This window comes from Glycine max, chromosome 13 (assembly GCF_000004515.6).
Source record: "Glycine max cultivar Williams 82 chromosome 13, Glycine_max_v4.0, whole genome shotgun sequence".
NCBI classification, from domain to species: Eukaryota; Viridiplantae; Streptophyta; class Magnoliopsida; order Fabales; family Fabaceae; genus Glycine; species Glycine max.
Window position 1 is genome coordinate 34,464,121 of NC_038249.2, and position 25,722 is coordinate 34,489,842.

At 31.2% G+C, this 25,722-nt stretch overlaps 3 protein-coding genes, 1 long non-coding RNA gene and 1 other non-coding gene across 8 annotated transcripts; 1 reads left to right on the forward strand and 4 right to left on the reverse strand.

The window, feature by feature from the left end:
• Positions 1-719: 719 nt before the first annotated feature.
• Positions 720-792, reverse strand: TRNAV-UAC (transfer RNA valine (anticodon UAC)). The gene has a single exon. It is a non-coding gene; the product is annotated as a tRNA-Val (tRNA).
• Positions 793-850: 58 nt separating this feature from the next.
• Positions 851-1,288, forward strand: LOC106795513 (uncharacterized). Its single transcript, XR_001384199.3, has 2 exons — positions 851-1,014; positions 1,104-1,288. It is a non-coding gene; the product is annotated as an uncharacterized lncRNA (long non-coding RNA).
• A 221-nt stretch (positions 1,289-1,509) lies between these two features.
• On the reverse strand, positions 1,510-3,587 carry DES1.1 (sphingolipid delta(4)-desaturase DES1-like). The gene is made up of 2 exons (NM_001363937.1): positions 3,249-3,587; positions 1,510-2,512 (listed from the first exon to the last, which is right to left on the reverse strand). The coding sequence occupies exons 1-2, from the start codon at positions 3,402-3,404 to the stop codon at positions 1,694-1,696; spliced, it is 975 nt and encodes a 324-aa protein (NP_001350866.1). The 5' UTR covers positions 3,405-3,587; the 3' UTR covers positions 1,510-1,693.
• Positions 3,588-5,453: 1,866 nt separating this feature from the next.
• LOC100811330 (E3 ubiquitin-protein ligase AIRP2) lies at positions 5,454-9,337 on the reverse strand. Of its 4 annotated transcripts, none has more exons than XM_014765811.3 (6): positions 8,853-9,096; positions 7,866-8,140; positions 7,643-7,793; positions 7,491-7,557; positions 7,158-7,392; positions 5,454-5,925 (listed from the first exon to the last, which is right to left on the reverse strand). In XM_014765811.3, the coding sequence occupies exons 2-6, from the start codon at positions 7,880-7,882 to the stop codon at positions 5,715-5,717; spliced, it is 681 nt and encodes a 226-aa protein (XP_014621297.1). In that variant the 5' UTR covers positions 7,883-8,140; positions 8,853-9,096; the 3' UTR covers positions 5,454-5,714. The 4 variants fall into 4 exon arrangements, with proteins under 4 accessions (XP_014621297.1, XP_040864280.1, XP_006594602.1 ...); XM_041008346.1 differs by lacking the exon at positions 7,866-8,140 and adding an exon at positions 8,556-8,631 and having other exon boundaries at positions 8,853-9,092; XM_006594539.4 differs by lacking the exons at positions 7,866-8,140; positions 8,853-9,096 and adding an exon at positions 9,198-9,337.
• A 7,890-nt stretch (positions 9,338-17,227) lies between these two features.
• Positions 17,228-19,631, reverse strand: LOC100811855 (CBS domain-containing protein CBSX5-like). Its single transcript, NM_001317510.2, has 2 exons — positions 19,136-19,631; positions 17,228-18,355 (listed from the first exon to the last, which is right to left on the reverse strand). Exons 1-2 carry the CDS (start codon positions 19,504-19,506, stop codon positions 17,530-17,532), a joined length of 1,197 nt encoding a protein of 398 aa, NP_001304439.2. The 5' UTR covers positions 19,507-19,631; the 3' UTR covers positions 17,228-17,529.
• Between the last annotated feature and the right edge of the window lie 6,091 nt (positions 19,632-25,722).

Here is a 25,722-nt window from a genome sequence, read left to right on the forward strand (position 1 = left end):
TCATAGACGATCTTTATCTAACTACAAGTCTAAGTGGTTGTTATCTCTTGCTTGGGTTTGGTCTATGTCCCCCAAGGTGCTTGTTAGTTTCTTTTTCCTTTTATTAATGATATTTCAGAGGTGACTGCGTTTGTTTCATGGTTGTGGATGTCAACCTAGTTAGGATTGTCCCAACCTTATCACATTAGTCATCCTTCCATCTTATCTTAAGAAAAAATCCTCACTATTATTAATTTTATTTATTTATAGTTTAATTTGCTGTCATACATTGTCATTTGTTAGTGTAAAAAATTTATACAGACAATTAATCAAAATTCATTGTTGATATGACTTGATAATTATTATAAAATTAAATAAGAATTTTATATAGGATGATTTATTAATTTATAATTAAATGATAATGTAAATTTATTTTATGTTATCAATACCTATATTATTTTTTCTTTAGTTTATTTATCTAGCATTTAGTAATTGAGATTGAACTAGTCCTTGTTTCTTGTTAGATAACGTTAATTTTATTTATATTACACAATTCGGAGAGAAACTAAACAATGATGTTTACACAATTTCATAAGAAAAAATAAACAATGTTTACACTTTACATAATTTGAAAAGAGATTTAAACTTTTTGAAAGGCCATCCAAAATGTAGGTTTTCACAGTCAGAGTATTCACCTTGAAAATTCTTTTTTTTAATTGTAAAAAAAATAATGACAATAATGTTGCTGCCCAGGATCGAACTGGGGACCCTTAGTGTGTAAGACTAACGTGATAACCACTACACCACAGAAACTGGTTTATTAACAAACCGGGTAAGATAATTTAAAATATTTGTGTATAATAGTATCTTACCTACTGCATCCATCATCGTTTTCGGAAGCCAAACATTATTGAACAATAATTCATTCCTCTGCGCTTTGGTGTCTATGATGGTGGCAATGGCAACTACAACAGCTTGACCAAGGTCGTTGCTCAAAATCTTTGGTTGTTTTTTTGACAGAATAACGGAAAACAGGTCTATGTCTTATGTTTTCAAATCTAGTTGATAGTTTATTTCTTTTGTTCATATCACGAGTTTATAATCTGGTTTTTGATATTATCTAGGGTTGCCAATCATACTGGCCTTTCTGGACTTGCCTAAGAATCCAACATGAAAATTATTTGCAAGAATGACTTTATTAAGTCAAACTTCAATATCTGTAACAGGATAGGTATAGCAATGAGTTTATTTTTTGCAACTTAGCTCTGTTGACCCAAAAAACCGGAAAGAATCACTTAAATAATTGCTATAACGTTGTCCTAATGTGACTAGTTCATAGGCACAACCGCTCAAGTATATAGACTAAAATAATGATGATTATTTTCCATTTAGTCTCCCATTCCTTAAGTAAAATGCTCAGCCACTCAACAAGACTTTGCATTTTGTGGGTATTTTATATTTTTATTCATCATGAACATTTTCTAGCATGTGTGTGCGCAAGAGAGAGAGGGGGGAGAAGGAGAACATGTGTGCATTTGAATTGAAGGAGGAATCCCCAAAACCAAAAATATTTTGCACAAAATGTTGGCTAATGAACAAATGACTTGCTATTTGGGTCAAAAACTACATTACATTCTTCTGTTGCACATAAAAATTGTCCAAAATAGGAGACATCAAAAGGGGGAGGGGGGATGAATGATGTGTATTAGAACATCTATTCGGCTTTACTGGATTTTCTCTTCATTCGGCTAAAAGGTCCAACTGTTCGATCCATAATGTACATGTAAATGATCTGGCTCCAAGATCTGTAGGATGCTAAACTATCATAAAACTCCGGAGCAATCTCCTTCACCTTGTAAAGCTTGTTTCCAGGAATTCTTGGGAAATCATGGTGTTCATTATGGTATCCCACATGCCAAGCTAGATAATTCAGAGGTCCATAGTAAGAATAAGTCTCCTGGTCAGGATTGAACACATAATGCTCTGAAATGAAGTGAGCAGCCATTGGATGCATCCCACCACCAAGAAATGAGGAAAGTATCAAATAGGCAAGGGCTTTCCAGCCAAAAAAGTAAACCATCGACACATCAAGTGCTATCTGAACAGAGAAGTTGATGAATTCCCAAATGCCAGGAGGTTTTGGCTTAAGAAAGAGAGGTCTAAATGCATAAAAGAAGAGCTGTAAAAAGACCCAAATGGTTTTTGCAATCATATTTTTCACAAGACGGACTTCAGTGAGGCTAGGGACATCCATATCAATGCCATCTACACCTTGGAAGCGGTGGTGCTCCAAGTGATACTTTTGGAAGGTAACAGACATGGGCACACCTACAGGGAGGTTGGCAAAAATCCCTAACCAACGGTTGTAGACTGGAGTTGAGAAGGCCAGGTTGTGACTCAACTCATGGATAGCCAAAAAGAGGTTTTGGTTGAGAAATGAACCAAAAAAGTATGCTACTAAAAAAATCTTCAGCCAGCCAGCATCATGGAGTAAAGCACCAGTACCAAGCTGAAGCAAAACAACTCCACTAATCTGCAACAACACAAATTTCAAACACTATATTAACACACCCTACCCAGATTAGTAGAAACTTATCCATCCACCTAAAATACATTTCAAATCCATATCATAATCTAATGTAATGTACATATCTTCAAATAAATTACCACTTAATAATAAAACAATAAAGTACACGGCCATTTTTTTTAATAAATAGTTTATGTACTAACAGTTTAAAAGGTTTTTACATTGTGATCCAATCATAAATGGTTGTATTGTATATGATAAGTTTGTTAACTTTTACACTAAGGGATACCTATCATGATTTCAGATTAGTTGACAGTCTAAATTTACACTGCAAAGATATCAACTTCATCACTTTATTTTTGAAACTTGAAAGATTTGTACAACTTGAATTTTCTCAAGAGATCTAAGTGGTATACATACATATGATTACTACATCAATGTAGATTCCTCTTCAGTAGTGGCTCAGTTTCAAATACACACATTGTCAAACCAATTGAAGGAAAGTTGGCATCCATTAGAAAAGAGTGAAATAATAACAAGGAGGTGTGCAAATTGGCAGACACACAGATAAGAAAAACATGAAATTGGGAAAATAAAGCAAATACTTGATAATGTGAACATTGGTTGAAGAATAAGAATGACAAGAACCCAGAACCCAAAACCACAGGCAACCATAAAAATTGAAGAAATGGGAAGGAACCCAGAAAAGAAAAAATCGATATTTGAATGGAAAAGGGGAAACCTTGAAAAAAGCGGAGTGGTCGGGGCCAAAGAGTTGTTTGATTTGAGGGTATTTGGAGAGGATCAGACGACGTCGTGTGGCATGGGGTTCGTCGGTGTAGGACCAGAAAAAGCCCCCGGCTGCTGCGACCCCTTCTCGATCTTCTCCTCTACCCATTTTCTTTTCTCTCCCTTCTTCTCTCACGGCACAAACTTGATGAATGAACAATGTGTTTTTATTTATACAGAGGAATGAGAAAGAAATAGGAAAGTGCCTAAGAATAGAGAGAGGACATAATTACATGACCCTCACTCGCCCTGGATGGATGTAGCGGCCTAAACAAATCCACTTTTGTTATTAACCTTTGGTAATCTTGTGGGCTACTACTATTAGATGCTTTCATTTTTATTTTACTTTTATTTTAACCACTTAGTCTTGTCTGCTTCCAAATGTGTTTTTTAGTAGTTTATTTATGCCAGATATATCTTTTCTAAGCCGCTCTTCATGGCTTCCACCCTTCCACAACGGCTACAATTTTCATAAATATCTTGTTTGGTCAATGTGGTTACAACATATTTCTCTTGGTTCCTGTAATTTAAAATATCTCACTTTGATATCATAATTGTCATTTTTTTATGTTTTTAGTTATCTTCATCTATTGTTTTGAAGATGTCATTTTCAATTTGAAAAAACCTTGTACTATATATATATATATATATAACCCTTAGAGTAGATCTTTCTCAACAACCTGCAAGCACCATTGGAGGTGTGAGTCTTCTATTCAATTCGCCATAACCATTGCTGGAGGTGTAGGTCTTTAATTCGCGACAGACTTCTAGGTGGTGGTGGTAGTTTATATCTGTGGAAGTTTTGATGATGATAACCAGTGGTGTCCGTTTCAAACGACGTTAGTCAACACTTATCAGCAAGGACCTGATGAGTAAAAAAAATTACAACTATATGAAACAATATATAAGTTTAAAAGAAAAAAAAAATATTACAACTATATAGACCAAAAAGGTAATTAAGCCATATATCAACAAGACATTCAAAATAAAATACACAAATTTGCTTTCTTCAAATATAATTTTATGATATATATGTTTACTGAAATTGTTCTTTTCTGTTTAAATATTTTTAATACAACTTACCATGATTTTTAATTTTAATACATGTTCAATGTAATTTTCAATAATTATTTTTCTTAAGACAATGATTAAAAGACTTCTAATTTTAACGTCCTTCTTAAGAAAAAAAAAAATCTTACCCGAGACTAGGAGTAATAAAGAAAAACACTATCTACTCAAAGAAACTACTATAAAAGTAAGTTTTTCGGTAGGGTAAATTCAGGTTCTCCGTTGAATAAAGTAAAAAAATCAATTACGTGAATATCTGTCATGTGCTGGTTGAAGAAATTTGCAAACACTTGCATCCGATTGAAGAGATTCACATTTTATAACATTCTAGCGCCATTTCGTGAGAAGGGATTTATATCAGCTCTTTCACTTCACATGCACCTAGATATGACAAAATGGGATGGACTTGAGCTTTAAATTTTAAGCAAAAATTAAATGCAGACCTTCTTAACGAGATCCAATCATGGTCCAATGGAAGTTTAATCAGCAAAAATCAGCTAAAAGCCCTAAATAAGTAGGCATTTACAAGGATCATCCTTCATTTTAGAACCCAAATTAAATCTGAACTTTTTTTTAGTTCCAATTGCTATACCCTGCAACACCTTTACCAACGCCTAAAGCAACAAGCACTGAATTTAGACTTGTAGTCATATAAAAATGCTTCTCTCTAAAATAAAAGACACGCAACCACTTTATGTAACATTAGTCACATTAGGCAGTTCCATGTCAAGTGTCAACGTTAGTCCGAATTCGGATCATCTACAGTCCCATAGATAAAAATATATTTCATTTTCTTGTAAAACAAAAGTTGCAAAACAAATGTGGACCCTTGGGTAAATGAATAATTACACCACAGTTCAGATACAGCTATTATTCCAACTGCATATGATCTTTTTCCATTTTGGTACGGAAGTGGATGCCAAATCCCACTACAACAAAGGAAAGAGCATTAGCCAAGTTGTTACGATGAAGTTGGCAATTGATATCCCATCAAATGCATTCAATAATATAATACTATTAGTTTAGGGAGGGAGGAGGTATTTCTAAACTCAAGAGATTCACATTTTTAACAATAATTAGAGGCACAGAATAAGCAAACCTCTTCGTAACAAGTAATTCAATCTGTACAGGATATACAAATGACCTACATACAATTTACCATCTCAACTTCACCACCAACCCACAGTAAACACAGGGCTGGATACTTCTGAAAGACGTAGGAAGCAACACTGCAACTTTATATAAACTAAATTTATCAAATTACATTTTTGAGTTTACATTGCTAAATTGAAAGGAACTAACCCTCCAAGACCACACACCAGAGACAGTAAAATCTGGCTGTTGCAAACACTCATCTTAGGTGAGAGTCATATGTGTCAAAGAGAAAGTCTGGAATGACCAAAGGCAACTTATCTATGTACATGAAAAGCCTTCTAAGATTCTCCCTTGTCGCTGTTGCCATGTCTACTACATCCCTATTATCAGTGAACACCCAGAGATCACCTGAGTTTACTCTCTTAAGACTGTTACGGCAAAATGGGCATGACTGTGATCTTGTCCTCCTGCAATACATAGCAAATTACGTGAAGCTTTCCATCAAACAAGCAGAGAACACTCAAGCATGCACTGGTAGGAATGATGACAACAACTAAAATTTCATATACTGAGATATGGGGAGGAATAAAAGAGAACACCAAAAAAATACATCTCATATGATGATGCATAAATTTAAATGAGAATCTGATCTCAAGCATGGAGATTTGGTTAGAGAACTAATGAGAGAAAGTCATATGTCACACCAAGCAAATTGAAACAGGTTTGGACAAACCATACAAGATCTAAAAGCAGTTCCAGTGCATGGCTAGATTTAAGTTGTTATGGCCTTCTATTGAAAAGAATAGCTGATATTGAGTTGCTTAGCATAACATAACCAGTTAACATCATAATGGCAGATTGGCAGATTGACCATCAACACACGGGCAGACAATGCATCAAGAGCCTGGAGAGACAACTCTTTAATGATTCCATCCAGTCAAAAGATGTAATACAACTTACAAGTGAAACGCATTTGATCAAAACAAACAACACCAAATAGAAGATTGAAGTGCATGCCTAGCCATCCTAACCAGACAGTTCACTTCAGACCACTTCAATAATTATGTAATCTAATAATCAAAGTCCAAAGGACAATAGTTGGCTTCATAATCAAATCCATAGTATACTTCTCATTCAATTCCAATTAAACCATTAACCTACAATTGACCCCCAAGGGAAATGTGTATGCTTGGCAAGCTCACAAGAGTGTTAGCTTATCCAAGATTACTTTGTGCCTAATTCTAAGAAGTAATAATTAAATTATAAATTGTTTCTTTCAACTCTCTTCAACTGAGATCTCTAATGAATATAATCAGGTTGGATATCCAAAAATAGTTCCACAACAAAATAGCAACACACTTTTCCTTTCTAATCACTGCAATATTATAATAATACATGATAAAATGCTATTTCATTTCGCTAAGTTAAGAAGAGTTTTTATGTTAGGAGTTAGAAGAGAGGGAAGGGGGAGTTAGTTAAGACAATTAGAATAGTAGGTAGTTAGTTTGTTAAAGGGAGTAAGATAAATAAATAGACTGGTGTAGGGAAAGGGGAAAAGTTTATGCTATTCAGTTCTAACTATAAGTCATGAAATTAAAAGAACCAAATAAAACACATCCATAAAGCACTTTCCCAAATAAACATGAACAGTTCATGGCCATAAATAAGGAAATGTGAGAGCATCAGTGAGAGGAAGTACCATTCATGGTAACATGTCAGGCACATGACATGGTTGCAGTCAGGCAACACAATCTTACTATTCATCTCCATGCATATTCCACATTCTTCTTCTCTTTCAATGTCTATGTCTGAAGGCTGTCTGTGCTCCTCATCATCTCTTTTGCGATACCTCTCCATGCATACAGCCTTCTGTTTTTTATCCTCTGTATCTGCCACACTTTCTTGCAGTTGCACTAAAGAGGGATATATGATTGCTGATCAATGCAGAAATTCAATACATCAGCAATTCATATACACTAAAATGCAAACAAATGTGTTAATTATTACATTAAAATAATAAAGGATGTTATACCATAGAATTCCCTAATACTTGCTTTTCTTTCAAGGGTAGACATGGTAGTTGTCCCATCCACATACACCTGCAGCATGAGGAAAATTTGTCAGTTGTGACTTTGACCAAATTTCCCAGTTAACATCCAAAAACCAAAACACCTTAAACCTTACTTTGTATATTAGGATTCTTAACAGTCCAAGGGCTCCAGCAAGATTGCAGTCTGTCCATTGCACAAAAAAGAGAAACAGGTGTGCTGCTGGACTGTATGACATTCTCATCTGAAGGCAGGTCCCATCATATTCCCTTGGAAAATCTGACGCCCTACACATCCATTTGCAATATGAAGCGGTAAATATAAGCCAGAAGGTTAGCATGAGAGGAAGAAAAGGCAACCTTCCAAAGGACACCATTCAGAACTCAAGTCTGTTATCTGTAGCATCTCTAGACAAATTTCACTAAAGGCTCATCATACACACAACAAACTTCATTACTTCAAAATACTAAACTAAAAAAGAATAAAGACACGCGCACAAACAACAAGGCACAGAATGACAATGTAGCTCAGAAAGCTAATGCACTGTATATCAGAGATCAGGAAGAAACGAATTGGTAAAATCATCATGCACTATTTGCTAGCCAGCCAAATCACTCGGGGGACCACTCAACCCCTGCCAACAAGTGACAATGTCACACACATCATGAGAGGAGAAAAAATTGTCACTATAAACACAAAACAATCCAAAATAAATAAATTCATGAAAACAATAACAAATCTTCTCATCATAACCGCATGAATCCAGCGTTAATGAAAGTCCAAATTCTAAAAGTTTTGGGCATAAGATACAGGATGAAACAGAAAAATACAGTCATTTACAAAATTAAAAACCAAAAGTTAGATATATATATATATATATATACTATGTCACTAGTAGTAAGCAAACAAAACATGAGGCGGGAAGCCAGATGAAGAAGTCCACCATTTGTTGGTGTCCGGGTTTCTGAAGCAGTAATTTTCCACAAGTTGAGAGGATAAAAAAAATAGAATTACTTCAAACCATGAATTTGCAGCAAAATTAAATGCACCATATTTATGAAGAAAATTGGCGGTTGACTGAGAAGGAAAGCAAAGATCAGAGGCTAAACCCCGGAGAATCATTTCCTAGACCAAAATAAACTTCAATCACGATGATGATCCAGTTACAAAATATAAAAACAAAACCCTTTTTTTTTTCAGAAGAAATAAACAAAGGGTGTCTGAGTCTAACACTTAAAAACAAAAATAAAAACTTTGATCACAAAAACTGACTTTTCTACAAGGGGTATGAAAAAAAAACTGAAATGAAAGGAGTGATGAAAGAAAGAAAGAAGAGAGAAACTAACAGGGTATTGGCATGGTGAATATCAGCTTCAAGCAGTTTCAAGGAGTCCTTGAAAGACCTTCCCATGGAAGCTATGTACATCTCTCTCTCTCTCTCTCTCTCCCAAACAAGATTGAAGATTATAAACCCAACTCCAAAACCAAAACCAAAACCCACTACAAATTTTCATGCTTTCTCTCTCTCAACTGAACTATAGCCTATAGGCATGACTGACACTCACACACTTCTTCAAAGCCATCACCAAAAGCTTTCGGTAGGACACGTGGCGTAGCTACCGCACATACTATACTATTGATTAATTAATTAAACAATTAAATAAATATTAACCAATTCTTATCCACTTTACCTTATTTTTAGGCTTTATAGCTTTCCCTCTACGCACCACCGATGGCTACGCGTCCTACGCATCCCCTCCCTACTAATTACATTTTTGTCATCCCTGCCTTTTGTTGTTTCCCGTTAATTGCTTTTCATGTTTATAATTATGCTTTTGGGCTGTTTGAATCTTCTCCATTTCTTCTTCTCTTCACTTCTTTTATTATTAAGTTTTGGACAAAATAAATGTTACTTTCCATACAGTATCAATTATCTTCATTGTTTTTTTCCTAAGAACTTATAAAGTGAAAGAAATGGTGGAAAAAGAATCAGAGAGGATTCATTTCCACTGTTACGAGCTTGTTACAACATACATTTCTTTTATGTAAGGGTTTAATCGGTATACACTAATAATTTTATTTTTTTATACAGTTAATGAATCACTAAATGTCATTTTTGAAATTTATTCTTGTAGCATCTCTAAGTGAATATTTATTTTTTGTTGATGAGATTTAATAAGTGAATTTTTTAATTTTTGAAGTTTCTATTTTAATTTTATAAAAATCTTTATCATTAAAATTTTTTAGTGATTAAAAAATTTTAATGATAATTTTTTTTTAAAAAAATAAAATATAAATAGCACGGATTAAAAGGTTTATTTTATTAATTATAAGGATTAAAAAATAAATTTAAAAAATATAAAAATTAAATTAGTAATTAAATGTAAAAAAATTATATTAAAAGTGACACATTTATATTTTATGAATTATGATTGTTTGAAATTATTATTAAAGTCACAGAATGTATAACAATTGTATTTCTAGTAAGTCACCCTCAACAAGAGGTCTCTAAGCGACCCTTCCGATATGAACACTGACAATATATTTTGAGTAGATTGTATATCTAGCTTTGGATCCCTGGAGATAGGAGTTAGTAGCTTTTTTCAGCCATCCATATTGTCCTTTTTGTGACAGCATGAGTAGGATGAAAAAATAGTCATAAAACATGGATCCCCTCACAAAAGAGAACTTTGTCTGCTTCATCCCCCTTTGCAATTCATAAATAAGAATGGAGTTTAGGAACTCAAGCTCCATTTCTGAGAGGGACTAGTTACATCGTTGGACTAAGAACCTTTAATCATAGTTGGAGAATTAATTACAGTTTAATGTTTATAAAATAATTTTATATTATTAGTTAATCATAAATAATTATTAATGTCACTTTGAAAGTTAATTTTATATAAGATTAATTTACACTCTATGAATACATAATTGTTTTTTAATGAATTATGCGTTTTTTTCATTTTTTATAGAGTACCTTGAGGACACAAATTGTTTATTTAAAATTTAGAGAATGGGAAGCATATATTTCAAAATTAAATAAAGATGAATAAAAAATTAAATTTAAAGGAACAAAAATAACTTTTGAAAATTTAGAAGAGTAACAAATATATTTTATCCTAAAGAAAAAGTATTCAACTTGACTATAGGAAAACAAAAAAATAATAATAAAGATCAGTAGTAGCAATAAACTTTCTAGTTTTTAGAATTTTTTTTAACAAACATTTTATTAATAAATAAATTTTATCAAAAAAGATAAAATTATGTGTAAACTCATTAAATAAGAAAGAAGATCATAAAATAATATTTTTTTAATAGATTTTAACTAATAATAAAAAATGTGATAAAAGTTTAAAAAATAATGTGTTAGAGATAAATTTATAAATTTTAACCAATAATAAAAAAAGTGTGTTAGAAAACCAGTTTCTTAATTTTAACATGTTTTTTTATCAAATGTAATGGAATATGTTTCACTGAAAGACTAAAAACATAAAATAAAAAAATAGTATAAAAAAAAACAAATTTTTAATAAGTTAAAACTTAAAACCGTTAAAGTAAAAGCTTATTATTTTTCAACTTTCCTTAGGGAAGTTTGAAAAGATCTGGTTGCTTTTCATTTTGAAGGATTGAAAGTATTCAATATTTCAATTGTCCTTTTTAAAAAAGTATAAAAAAGCAACAAAAAAAAAACATTATAGTTTTGGATATTTCGATTATGTTCGTTGTTTTGTAAGTACTTCTTTTTTTTTTAGCAATGGTTTTTTTCGTTCCGAACAACAGATCCATAATGAGATATATTATTTATATAACTTTTAGAATATTTTCTACAATACTAATACTTTTATCTTCATTCATCCAATTTATTACCTTATATCACACTTACTTCTCTCTCTCTCTTTATTTTTAAATTTATAATTGTATAAATTAATTTATCATACAAATATTTCCTCCGTGAATTAATTTTTTTATAGACTCTATGAATTATTGTTTAATGATTGCTATTATAATACCAATTTGAAGCTATTCTGTAATGAATATTATAACTAGCACCACACACACAAAAAAAGAATAGTATAACAAGTATTTTAATTTGAGTTTAATGTAGAGTGTACACCATGCATTCGTTTCGTTCTAATTATTTTAAAAAATAATAAATATTATATATATATATATATATATATATATATATAATTGAATTATGATATAAATTACATAATTTTTTAATTTATAACAATAAAAGGATTTTGTATATTTTTTTATCCATAAAATTAAACACAATATTAAGAAATTTACAACATTCACATCATATTCAATTATCCATAAAATTAAACACAATAATTTCTTATATATTATTTTATCCATTCATGCACACTCTGCTAAATTCATTTAACTAGAGCCCTTGATTTATATTATAATAGTTAATTAAATACACGTCAATCATTCTTATCAATTAATTGCCGATTTTTTTATTCAATTAATATGAATAAACTCATTATATTCTAACTATTGCAATACTAATCGAGGTAATTAAAATATTCTCATAATATAAAAAACTTAAATTGTTATGTAATCATAAATTATATATAATAATTTTATAGTCTTTTTTGATAATTATTTTAAAATTATTTTTAATTAACTAATAAAGTAGAAAATGTACTGCAATAGAAATTAAACTCATATTACTTCTCTAAAAAAAAAAACTCATATCAGGTTTTCTTTTCACATATGTTAGTATTAAGTGAATGATGTGAGTGAGTAATATCCGTCACGGACTACTCAAGAAAAATCTCCTTCATTCCCAGGCTTTATAATAAACATCGCAAAGATATCCCCTTTAACCAAAGTCACTGGGTCCATTTTAGATCCTCAAAGCCACATCGCAAAGGAAATGGGTCGTCCCATACCAGAAACTAGGAAGCCCACTTGGCAAAGGGATTTTAAATTTCAATAATTATTGTTTTATGAGCTGTTATTGTTTTATAACCGAATATAATTAAATGAAAACACAGAAGATTGATATTCATAGTTTTATATTATTTCTTTAGTTGTAGTTGTAGCTCTAGTGGGGTTAGTAATACACCTTATCATATATACAGAAAGAAATATAAGTAGTCTATCTAAGTAATGTAATTATAATATGTCAAAAGAAACTCAATAAAGAAAAATAATGAATTTTCAATATAGTATTTGCACTATTTAGAATGTTAATATGTAACTACTCAAAATCTAAAAGTCTAAAATAAACTAAGACTGAGAATAACATATTCTAATAGTTTTTTTTTAATCAGCAAAATATATATATATATATATATATATATATATATATATATATATATATATATATATATATATATATATATATTATATGTGTAAGAGGCATAGTGGGTGCCCGAACCTTATGCAATCATTAACATATTCTAATGGTATATGTTAATGATTGCGTACCAGAAATAAAGAAAATAGCTCCCATGATTTTGTTGCCACAACAGCCAACAATCAACCACTTACCTAGCATCCATTAAATTACTTATAAGTTTACTATTATTTTTCAATTGTCGATGAGATGATCCAATAATTAACGAAGATATGGTTTAAATCGTAAAAGCATGTATTCTTTTTGTTCCAATTCTTAACAACAGAATAATTTCTTAATTAGCATCTCCCTGTTTTTTATACTAGGATCCATAAGCCATTAGGGTCCCATTCGAAAACCAGTGAGAAACATGTATTGCCTAGCTAGTTCGGGTCGAATGCAACAAAAATAATTTGAAAATAGTTTTAATATCCATTACTTTGAGAATAGAAACTAAATTGATCAATTAATATTTTTTTAATATTGTTTTACAGAAATAATAGCCTAGATGGGAACTCTTTTTCTTGGGTTAGAGGATAGGAATCTTAGTAAGGGGTGGGGTGGGTACCCCTTGTACCCTTATCCTTTTTCTTAATGAAATATCTTGTTTGCTGATTAAAAAAAAAAAAGAAGGTAAAACAGTGGCACTATCAAAGGTTTACGAAAAAAAATTATTAGTAATGGTGAACATTGATTAAAGTTTTATACTCTTCAAGGGTATTTATAAGAAGCACGCAATATCCAACACTGTCATTCATTCTCTTCAAATAGAGTGTTTTTCAAGGTAACGCAGTGTAATACGCAACCCATCTAATGAAATGAGTTCAATCATAAACTATAGGATTAGGTGCCATCGATCCACCTTTTTTCTCTCCTATGCTAGTAATTTTTGCGGAATGCCATCAATCCATACCCATGCTAGTATTAATCGCTAACATGCCACAATTTTGTCGATCACATTTGTCGTCATGTTTTTATTCTTTTTTCTGGAGCTTACGAAGTCCGATACTTTGAAATTAATAACATTAGAAAAACACAAGTTTCTTTATCAATAAAAAAAGAAGCAAATTACACTATTTATCTTTATTCCTTGACAAAATCTAGTAGTGATTTAATAGGTGGAAGAGAAGGAATATTTAAGTCAAAATTAAACAAGGGTGGGTTTATGTTGGGAGAGAATGTCGCTTGGGGAACGAAGGAGATGGCAGAAAAATATCTTCTTGGTTGGGTGAGTTAATGAAGGAGGGGTAGGTTGATGCAAGGATTAGGTCCATTGAAAATAGATTGGGTGGTGTCCAACTCACCCCATCATAAACAAGTGTTATCACTCGTCATACTATAAATTAATCTATAAACTTTTCTTTTACGAAGATATACACACTTTAATATATCATTTGCCTTAAACACAAATTATCTACACATGTTAGATTAGTGATATTTGTGAGAGGACGTAGGATGGACTTATTGATGCAACAGGTAAATGAATTCTCTAGTCAATTGTTGAATTAGGTAATAAACTTTGTTATTTCTCTAAATCTAAAACTAAAAATGTAGTCCATATATTATTATATCAAGTATGCGTATTATTGAATGAAAAACTTGTGTGTGACGTGTGATGCACACATTCCAAACTAATTTTTCTAGTTCGGATTTAAGCAACTTTCTTAAGATTTGACGGTGCTTTTTTTTTTCACTGGCTTTAATTTTCTTCTTAGTCTAAAAATAAATAAATCTCATTTTGTTCGTTTTTGAAGTCTTGAGAAGAAGTAAATTGTATTCTCAAAAATAAAAAAGAGAAGAAGTAAATTGGAATTTAGATAACAGGCAAATGTACATGTGGCGATGCAAAAGCAAATGCGAATAAAAATGGCCAGGTAAATTAATGGGCTGGGCTTCTCGTAGATATGTAAAGACGGGTACATATGAGACAGTTACTTCCTGCACCCTTTTAAGCTTTCGGAACATCTATTTTGGAATGTAAAATTACATCCTAGAAAGGATTTTATAGAATATAATTTTTTACATTTCAGAAAGATCTTTCCGGAACGTGATTTTATATTCGGGATCAGGTGCAGAAATCAATTTGAGATGTATATGAAGTAATTATCCATGACTAAACTTAAATTTTGTTTTGGACCAAAAATCGTCCTTATAATGGTTATGTTGTGGCCTTTGCTATTTACAAAATCTTTTTTGTTATTTCCCTCCCTTGATTTTATTATTATTTTTAAGCAAAATTACACTTTTGGTCCCCACTTTAGGTCCAATTTTGCATTTGGTTCCCTGATAATTTAATTCTTGAATACCAAATTGGTTGTATAACTTTAATATTTCTTGCGGTAGAACCACCTCAACATCAAATTTTATGTAATGTTCGTTTTCATTCAAGATTCTTTCAACACAATACTATTACAAATTACAACAGCTAGCGACAAGGCGAAGTGAAGATAGTGCCTCTGTGTGCTACTGCAATCCTCAATCAAGTAACTGTGGCACTAATTAGTAGTTTAGTACAGTAATTATAAAGTTATCAATGGCTACTCAACTCCTTGAGAAAGCCAATTTGAGTACACTCACCTAAAAGCAACTACTCCGTAGGAATAGAAAACGTGTAAGAAAAATATCATTTATTGGAACAATTTTGGTATCCTCAACTGTCTCTTAGGTTTACAATCACCCAATACTTATCAAAGATCATTCTCTTTAGTTTTTTTAGAGACTAATGTTAGTTGTTAAGTTGTTAATTTTTGTTAGTTGTTAGGATCATTCTCTTTAGTCAAAAAAGATCAATTATCAAACATTACTAGCAAATAAAGTACTCGCTCCCTTCCTTTTTAATTTTAGTAGACTAGTAGTATTTATCAAAGGTCGCATTGAATGTTGACAATACTTGCTTTTTAGTAACCAGTAAGAAAAAGATCATTTGTGGGAACAATTTAGTATCCTCAAGACCTCAACAGTCTTTTTCTAACAATCGATACCATTGTCAAAAAATACAACATAAAAATCAATCACGTCATTGTTCTGTTTATAAAATAAAATAATTCAAATATTAAATTGTATTTACTTTTTTCATATTTTGTGGCAACAAGCTTAAGAGAGAAATAAATAAAACTTCTATCAAAGAAATATATGCAATAATGCAGTTTCTGCAACAAATTACGTTGCGTTGCAACTTGCACGTACCACGTAGCTTTCGTGCTTAGCTTTTCCCAGAAAATGAATTTGACATTTCAAAGGGGTCTGTATCTTTTATACAGTATATGTTAATGCCATCCATAGAAAATGGCACGATCAGTCGATCATACATTTATTTTACATGTAGATATTTTTAAATGTTAATTTGTTTTAATTGTACCTTAAATTATAAATACTGTCCTAATAAGTCCTTCACTTAATCTAGGATTAAATTTATGGTTAAAATCATCTTGTCATTTGATTCAGTTAAATCTTAGCTGCTTATAACACATACGAACTTCAAATTTACGATACATGCTTAATAGAAAAATAACAGCATGGGGGTCAAGCTCTTTTATGATATCTTGTAAGATATGAAATTTGCTATAAAGTATAAACTGAGACTTTACTAATACAGCGCTTTAGTCTATTAAGTAATAATTTCATCTGCTTATCAAGAAATTTGTAACTACAAATTTTCTTAACACTTTGTTTTGAGAGATTTGTAAAGAAAGTAAATAACATATTGAAAAAAGGTTAGCAAACCACATTATCAGTTAGTTGGAGCAACAACAAAATACTAGTTGTTCAAGTCAATTGTATAAAGTTATTATAGGGAGAAGTGAAACTTGGACAGGTTTGTGAAAAAAATACTAGTTGAAGAACTCTATTAAAAATACTAGGTTTAAAACTAGCAAAGGCGAGAATAATTGTAATTAATTAGCTGTAATTAATTTTTAATAAGGATAGATGAAAGGTCCAATAAAAAAAACAAATAAAAATTCAAGGACATATTATATTGTAAATTTATGAAGTTTTCTTTGTTTTTAAAAATCTGAATTTAGTTTAGGATTGTCCATTGTGAATTCCAGGATTTAACTAAATTTGAAAATTTCCACTTAATAAGTTTCCATAGACTAAATCCAATTAAGTATATTGTGTCTACCAATTTTGCCGCATCCCCTGTTTTTTATTTGAGACTAAAATCTCATTAGAATGCTTGTTTTTCATGAACTGTCGAAACTTTTGAGATTCTTATATTAAAAATTGTTTGCTCCATTATTTGATGAAACTGTAGAATGCTACTACTTTCATCTTTTCTAGATGCCATTATTTGATTGAATCAAGAATAATGATTTCTAATTAATTAATAATGTAAGTAAACAGCAGTAAAAAAATTAAACTGTATGATTATATGGAAATTAAACTCTTTAAGATTTTTTCCTTTGAAAACTAAATTACATGATGGAACATCTTGGGAGGCCAAATTTAAGCAAAAGAAAATCACGGGTAGGTAAACAAAAAGCAAAATTGATTTGTGCCTAGGCACAAATCCGTGCTATCTACTTCATATCTCGATTCTTCGACAAAGCCAAAAGAGATCATTTGCAAGCGGATTTTTATTACAACAAATTAGCTGAAGTGGTAGCATATAGTAGTCGTTATCTGCATCATCATCATCATCATGTAATGTAGTAGTTTTAAAGTAACTGTTAGCACATGGATTTGAGGTGGTCTCTGAAAACCTTCAACATTCCTTGGAAAGTAACAATCCCCGTCAAGGTTCCATCCTCTTCCACAACCCACACGTAACTCACACGATGTGCCAATGCTTGAATCATCACAGCAACTAAAGAGCTCCAACGGTAGCAAACAATGGCTTCAGACCTTCTCCCAACCCTTGCAGAGTACCCTCCAAGCTTCCAATTCTTCCCAGAGCAAAACTCTTCATCAGAAGAACAACTAGAAGAAAAAGAAGACCATGAAGTAAGTCCTGTTCCTGTTGTTTCATCGCCAAGCAATTCCAACAGGTTCTGCTCCTCCACCTTCTCTTTCACCCTCTCTTTCACTAACTGCACTAAGTCCTCCGGTGGCCCACCACAGTCGATGTAGGCAGTGAGGTCACCGGCAGAGAGGGTGGCTATAGCCGGCACAACGGATTCGTCGCAGGAGTTGAGCATGACAGGGGAGATTTCGCCACCAAACTTGCCATTTGGGTCGACGATGGCGATGGAACTTTGGTATAAGAGGGACAAGGCCAAGAGGTCCAAGATAGAGGAGGCAGGGTCGTCATAGCACACTGCAAAAAGGTTTTGTGTGTCAATGACGCCTAAGGTGTTGATGGGGTTCCCCGGTGTTGGGGAAAACACACCAATTGAGTTAAGGAGGTAGCGGAACACGTCCTCTTGAGTTAGCCAACAGTAGGTGGTGTTGTCATTGTGGTGCACGTTGTTGGAGTTCAAAGATTCAAACTGGATTTGTATTGGTATCACCAGGTTCTGCACCCCTTCGTGCATAACATCTATAGCCTCCAGTAAACTGCAAACAATTACCAGATACATTACAACCCAAAAATCATCACACTACATAGGTGAAAAATTATTTGATAGTTCCATATATCACCATGTTTTTATAGTCTCAATCAATCTCTACCAACTAACACATTTGAATTTTTCAATTCATAAAAAATAATTAATAACAATCATATGTTCATATGCCATGTAGAGAGACCATCATAATTCCGAAATACGCAACAATTTTCCCCTGTCCTATGCTCTATTCAGCATACAACACTAGATGTGCAAAAAATGCTATTACTTTATCGTTTTCTATACAATACTAATATGTACGAGAATGTAGTTGGCTAATTGATATTTTTCTTCTTATTGTTAATCAGAATAATTGGAGTTTTTACTCAAGCAAATCTTCATTTGACCACCCAATTCTGATTGAAAAAGAACAATAAAAGCACCTCAAAAAATTTGCAATTAAGTTTTATTCAACTAATACTTTATCATAATTGGAGTATTTATTTTTTAATTTGACCACAAATTTTATATGTTGTATTGCATGATTACTACTTTCTCCTCCGATTTTGTAAAAGGTGATTGTTACAATATAGAACGAGAAGTCAAAGGTAAAAAAGAAAATCACATTAATTTGAATTTAATTCTATATAAGAAAAATAGGGCCGGCATTCTGTTTTTTTCTTCAGTTTTATATTTTAATAAGTCAAAGAAAATAAAAGGCAGAATTAAGATAGCCACATAAACACGTACGCGGTGCCAGCGCATAGATTTAGATGAATGGAAATGGTACCTGGCGGTGGGTGGGAGGTGGCGGACGAGGACGGCGGAGTTGTCGTGGAGGAGAGCGGAGATTGGGGAAAGAAAGGCGGCGGAAGGTGAAGAGAGGTTTTGGGGTTTGGAGAGGAAGCAGATGATGTCGACCATGCAAACCTTACCGATGCAGGTGCAGCAGCATTGGAGCTGTTCCTGGGATTTAATTTGAGGTTGTTGTTTTCGAATGAAAGAGTGGTTACAGTTCCAGACGCTGACGTAGGTGTCGTCGATCCTCTTCAAGGCGGCGAGGGCGTCGGCTACGGTGTCGCGGACGGAGAGGGACCTGAGCGGCGGTTTCCCAAGACACAGATCGGACAATTCATGCCCCGACAATCTAGCTGCTGCCATAAACTGTCCAAGTTTGAAGAGAGAGAAAGAAAGAGAATCACAAGAGAGAGAGAGGGAGAGGTTTGAGATTTGGGTTGTTGGAAGAACAAAAACCAAGTTTGTGAAAATGAGCGAGGAATTTGGCTGAGAAAGAGGTGGAAGACGTTGGCATACTTATAGGGAGCTCGTTACCGGAATAGCCAGTAAAACCCTTATCGATGCTACTGCTTACGGTTGTAGGGTTCCAGATGGGGCCTTCCCAACGTTATTTTGGCTGGCGTCCGGAATTGGTACCACATTCTGATATCACAAATATATTTCTACTTTTTTTTTACATTTTCTTTTTTGTTAGCATTTGTCTATCATTTTTTTCTCATCTTATTTATCCCAAAATGTAAAATAATAAATACAAACTTTTATCTATTTTTAATAGTATTTTTACTTCTTGTACTGTATTATTTTTTCATTTTAATTCCTACCATATAATATTTGTTTATTTTGAGTTAGTCTCTTTAAAAAAAAATGGTAGAAACTAAAAGTAAATTATGTACATGTTAGAAGGACAAAAACGAAAAAATGAGTATATTGCAAGGATTAAAACAAACATAACAAGTATCAAAAAAAATTTACAAGAATTATTTTCTTAAAAAATATTTTTATATAGACTAAAACTAAAAAAATGATATATTATAAAATTAAAAACATTTTTAATCTATTTTTTTTTAAAAAAAAACTATCTTCTTTTATCAGTACTCCTCTATAAATAATCACTACCCGGTGCCAATTGGCAATTGAGTATATTTTCGGTATTTTCAAAATAATGTAACAAAAATATGGAAATCCAGAAGGATATTTATTACTTACTTAAGAGAATGACCAAACGAATGCTGTGTCGTTTTTGGTCATTGTCGTCGCTGTCTCGTTTTCACGCCATCAATTACAACACTTCTTTTATTTTTCTCCATTATTATTATTTTCCTGATTTTGGGTTTACCATAACTACTTTGGTGCCCCACCATCCATAATCCATCACACATTCGCGGGGTTTTGATCATTAAGGGGTATTTTTTTTCTACTTACTTTATTAATGGGATAGTTTTTTAATTATTTATTAAATGAAAATAAGAAGGTTACGACTTTAAAGTGGTGCACTTGTTTATCTTTTTTGTAACTTTTTTCTTTCTAATGTTATAAATTATTATTTGTAAATTATTTAGTTTCTATATTTATGTTTCTAATATTATTAATCATTATTTGCAAGAGAATTAAAAAAAACATCTTGGTGGGTTGAGAGAAGAGAGTATTTATAAATGTTTCACACCCTCGACTCTTAAGCGATATTAGACTTTATGATGACTCTTAAAAAAAATATATACAAAGTTTATCAACATTATTTTCATTTCCTTGAAAAGGAAGATAAATGGTCTCAACATTTTGGTCCATACTATATATCTAATCCTTCAAAACAACAAGACACATCGAAAAGATCAGTCATTAGTCACATGCATAACGAGATAAACAAATCAATTTCAAATAAAGCTAATAAATACTCAACGTGTAAAACTAAATGATATAATCATAATAATTATTCATATAAACAAATCAATCCTTAATATTGTGTGTACTTTCTAATTTTATGTTTGTGGAAAATTGTTATTGTTCCATTTATTTTAATGTATTATGTTTTCTTTATTTTAAGAATTTTTTTTATTGATTGTATTGTTCGAAATATAAAAAATTTAGACAAGTGACATAGCGTTATAATATGCACGTCAGTCCTTCCTTGTCACCCGAGCACGAACACAACATCCCTAGTGGGCGGGCGGGCTAACAAGATATTAACAAATATCTATATATTTGAATTTTAATGATAATATTATGATTCTTTATCATGTTGCAGGGACTTATTTATCTCGGAATGATGAATTTATCTTTAAGCTATAATTTATCTATTAGCTATTATCTTACAAGCTAAACATTATTTATAAGAGTTGTTATGTCAGCTCTCACAAAGGATCCAAAGCTATCTCATGTCATAAATATCAGGTTCTATTTTACATTTTTCACTCTCCATATACACTATGTCTACCTTTGACATTTGTAAACTCTAAATTTGAAAGTACATTAATAAATTATTTTAACATATATTTTTACTATTTTTGTATGATTAATTGTAAAAAATAATTAATAATACTTTAAAGTCACACTATAATTAGCAGCTTTAAAGTTGTATAGTTTAGTTTATTTAATTTTAAAATAAAAATAAGAATTAATAAAATAACAAAAATTATAAAATAGTTTATGACTTCATTAAAAAAAAAAACAGAAGTTCCAAAATTCTTATTATTTTTGTATCTTAAGTGGTAACCATCCTCCACTTACCCCAAATTGAAAAATAATTAAAAACTGCATCTATTTGATAAAGTTTTTTAAAAAATTGTCTCCTAATGCTCAAGAACCCCACATTCGCACCATGTATAGCGTGTATGTCTGGATCAACGTCCGATCTTCACGTTTCACGTTAAAACAGCGTTCATTTTTTTTTTAAATGTAGTAAAATGTCCACAGTTTCGTAATGCTGATTCAAACACGCGGGTATTTATAAATTAATTTATTTCAGTGCAATTCACAATAGTTAATATAAAAGCAATTTTTTTATTAAAAATATTAAATTATATTTTTTAAAGTAATTTGAATTTAAAATTTATTTTAAAAATTGATCAAATATAATCTAAATTAAATTCATTCATGCATATATAAATCCATTCTATTTCTCACATTTATATAAGTTGGGATTTATATATATATATATATTATCCCCTTTGTAAATAATTTAAAATGATTATCTTAAATGACAACATTTTTAAGAACTTTTAAAAATGCTTCATTAATTCGAAAATAACTCTTCAATGGTAATTCAGATTTATATTATAAAAAATATTTGAAAGCTTTATAATCTATTCATAACTACGCACTAAAATTAGATTTGGTATCTTTTTCACTGCAAAAATTGGGTTTGGTATTAAAAAACATTGGCATAACACAAGCATTGAACACTATGAAACACGAAAAAATGAATAATTTTTTTTACACTTTTCGTTTAAAGAAATGGTAGTAATTTTTTTCTCCTTACAATTGCTCCCTTGGCCAATTCAAACAATGCATTGAAGTGTGTCTTCCTATTATTTGAAACTTTATTACACAAACTATGCCACGTGTTTGCTCCTTAAAAAAGAGGCAAAAGTATTGTTAGTGTGTTTGAATTATATTCATTTTCTTATAATCAATTTCATGCGTTTGGTTGGGTGAACCAACTCACTTAACGTGCTGCAAAAGTATTTTTACTTTCAAAGCAACAAATGCACAATTTTTTACTTTAAAGATAGAAATGCTAGATTCTATGTCATTTTTTAAATTTGGCCGTAGTTTTGTTACAAAACACGAATCATTTGTTACAAACTACAAAAGGAAACATAAGTTATTAAGAAAATTGCGAAAAATAAAAATCAAATTATACATCCAGTCATTGTCATGAAAAAATTATCTTATTTTGGTTCTTTCAAGCTCTCACTCTCTCTAGACGATGTATCCGATGAATTGGAAGAGGTGAACTTGGTGACCCGATGCATGTGTTATATATAGGCATTTTACCATCAATAATACATTTAGTAGTCATTACCATTTATTAGTGGTCATTACCACCCATTAGTAATAATTCAATTTGACTTCTCAATTCCAAAACTGATGAAACTTTTCATTTTCCAAAAATGTTTAGACCAAAATTATTACATTCTCTCACATGATCCAAATGTTTTGACTGAATGATTAAGTCAATGTTCAATCTTCTCAAGAAATAAATATATGAATCATAGTGATAGTTTCTCTTATAACGAGTAATATCATCCATGTATTACAATATGCTCAATTTTCTAGTAGTATACTCAAGGTGATAATAAAACTTAATGAATAAACTCAATGTTTATTCTTGGTCCAAAACATAATTTTTCTCAAATAAATAAATGTACACCTAAATATGAGAAAATATTACAATATAAAAAGTTTCAATTTTAACATGTCTGTATACAATCATAAAGTGGAACCAAGTCTCATTCTTTCTACATGATCCTAAAATTTAAACGGTGGGAAGCCCTTAATTAAAGGATCAGCGATCATCAACTTAATGCTTATATGCTCAATGATCACTTTTTTGTCTTTTACTCTTTCTCTAATGGCCAAGTACTTAATGTCGATGTGCTTACTTCGACTTCCACTTTTGTTATTCTTAGTCATTAAGACAACAACTGAGTTATCACAGAAAATTCTCAAAGGCCTTGAAATAGTATCAACTATCTTCAACCCAAAAATAAAACTCTTATGTCATACATCATGTGATGTAGCCTCAAAACAAGAGACAAACTCAACTTCCATGGTAGAAGTAACACTCAAAGTTTGCTTAACACTCCTCCATGAAATAGCTCCACCAACCATCATAAAAATGTACCCAGATGTTAATTTGCGAGAGTTAACACAACTAACAAAGTCTGAGTCTGAATAACCAATCACATCTAGATTGTTTGTCTGTCTATACATAAACATGTATTCTTTGGTACCTTGAAGGTACCTCATCACTTTCTTAGCAGCTCTCCAATGGTCAATGTCTTGATTACTCTAATCTCTTTCTAACATTCCAACTGTAAAAGCATTGTCAGGCCTTGTGCACACTTAAGCATACACTTAAGTTGAGATGAAATATCTCACATTTTTATTATGTACTCACACACACCTTTTACATTGGTGAGCCGAAGAGAGGAGAACTTCATGATCAGGATGTTTGCTAAAGTCTTATCTGAAGTGACAAATTGGTCATCAATGGCCTTAAGCAAGTCTCGGACCTTTTCATGCTGGTCAACAGAATCATGTATTCCAGTCGAGACTTTGGTCTTAATGAACATCACCCTGAACTGGTTGGATCATTCCCACTGCTCATATAGCGCAACATTAGCTGGACTACTTTCATCAATGATTGCAGATGATTTGTCTTTCCTTATAGCATAATCTATGTCCATCCACCCCAATTGCAGAAGAATTCTCTTTTTCCATATCTTATAGTTATCTCCTTTGAGTCCGGGAGCATCACATTGAATATCAGAGACAAACTAACAATTTAAGAAGCTGTAAAATTCAAAGATTTATGTCAAATTTTGAGGCATATTAATCTTAATTGTATCTTTTACCAATGTAAACATACAAAAAAAATTGAATCTTGTGACATAAAAATTGTCTGTGGGCAAAATTTTTAATTTAACAAGAAAAAATTAAAGCTTATGATAGAATAATCAAATTACATACTTAAATTCATGTTTTACGGGTACAACATGAAAATAATTTAATTTCTATCACAAATATTTACTTTATGATAAAATTGACAAATTATGCATAACTCATGATGCTTGTGGGTAAACCATGAAAAATAATATGTCATTTTATCCCAACTAATTATACAAATATAATAAAAATTCTTGTGGGATAAAATTCATTATATAAAGTACAATTAATCACAATATTATGTCTAATTCCTTATATGATCTTTAAACAACTTAATATATAATTTTAATCAAAATATAGATGTTGTGGCTAATTCATAATCAATCAAAATTATTAAGATCACTTAAATATAAAACTTAATCATATGAGAATAAATTATATTATGCATTTCAAAATCAATATATAATATAATTATGAATAAGATTCTCACATATAATTTCATAATTAAAACATAATATTATGTATTTGATTTCATATATATATATATATATATATATATATATATATATATATATATATGCATATAATAAAATTTTTCAGAATATATTCATGCATAAAATAAATCAAAGTTTCATAAATTATAAAGGTAAATCGAATAATAATATATAATATAAAAAAACAATTATATATAAAAAAACCTTTAATGATTTAGTGTCTTGCGCATACTATAGCATCCTGACTTAAAACCAAACACATTACCAAATTCCAAATTAAACGCCAAAACAATAAATAACTGATTGAGTCTAATGGCTATCTAAATAAGTAACAAAATCCTATTTTCAGACATATAGTATAATAAATTGTTTGCAAAAGACAAACAAATCTCGCATGGTGCGAGAGTTAATGTGTGTCGTTAGATATTTTTATTTTTAATCAAATAGATGATGTTTTTTCCTTTTTATCTTTTCTCCT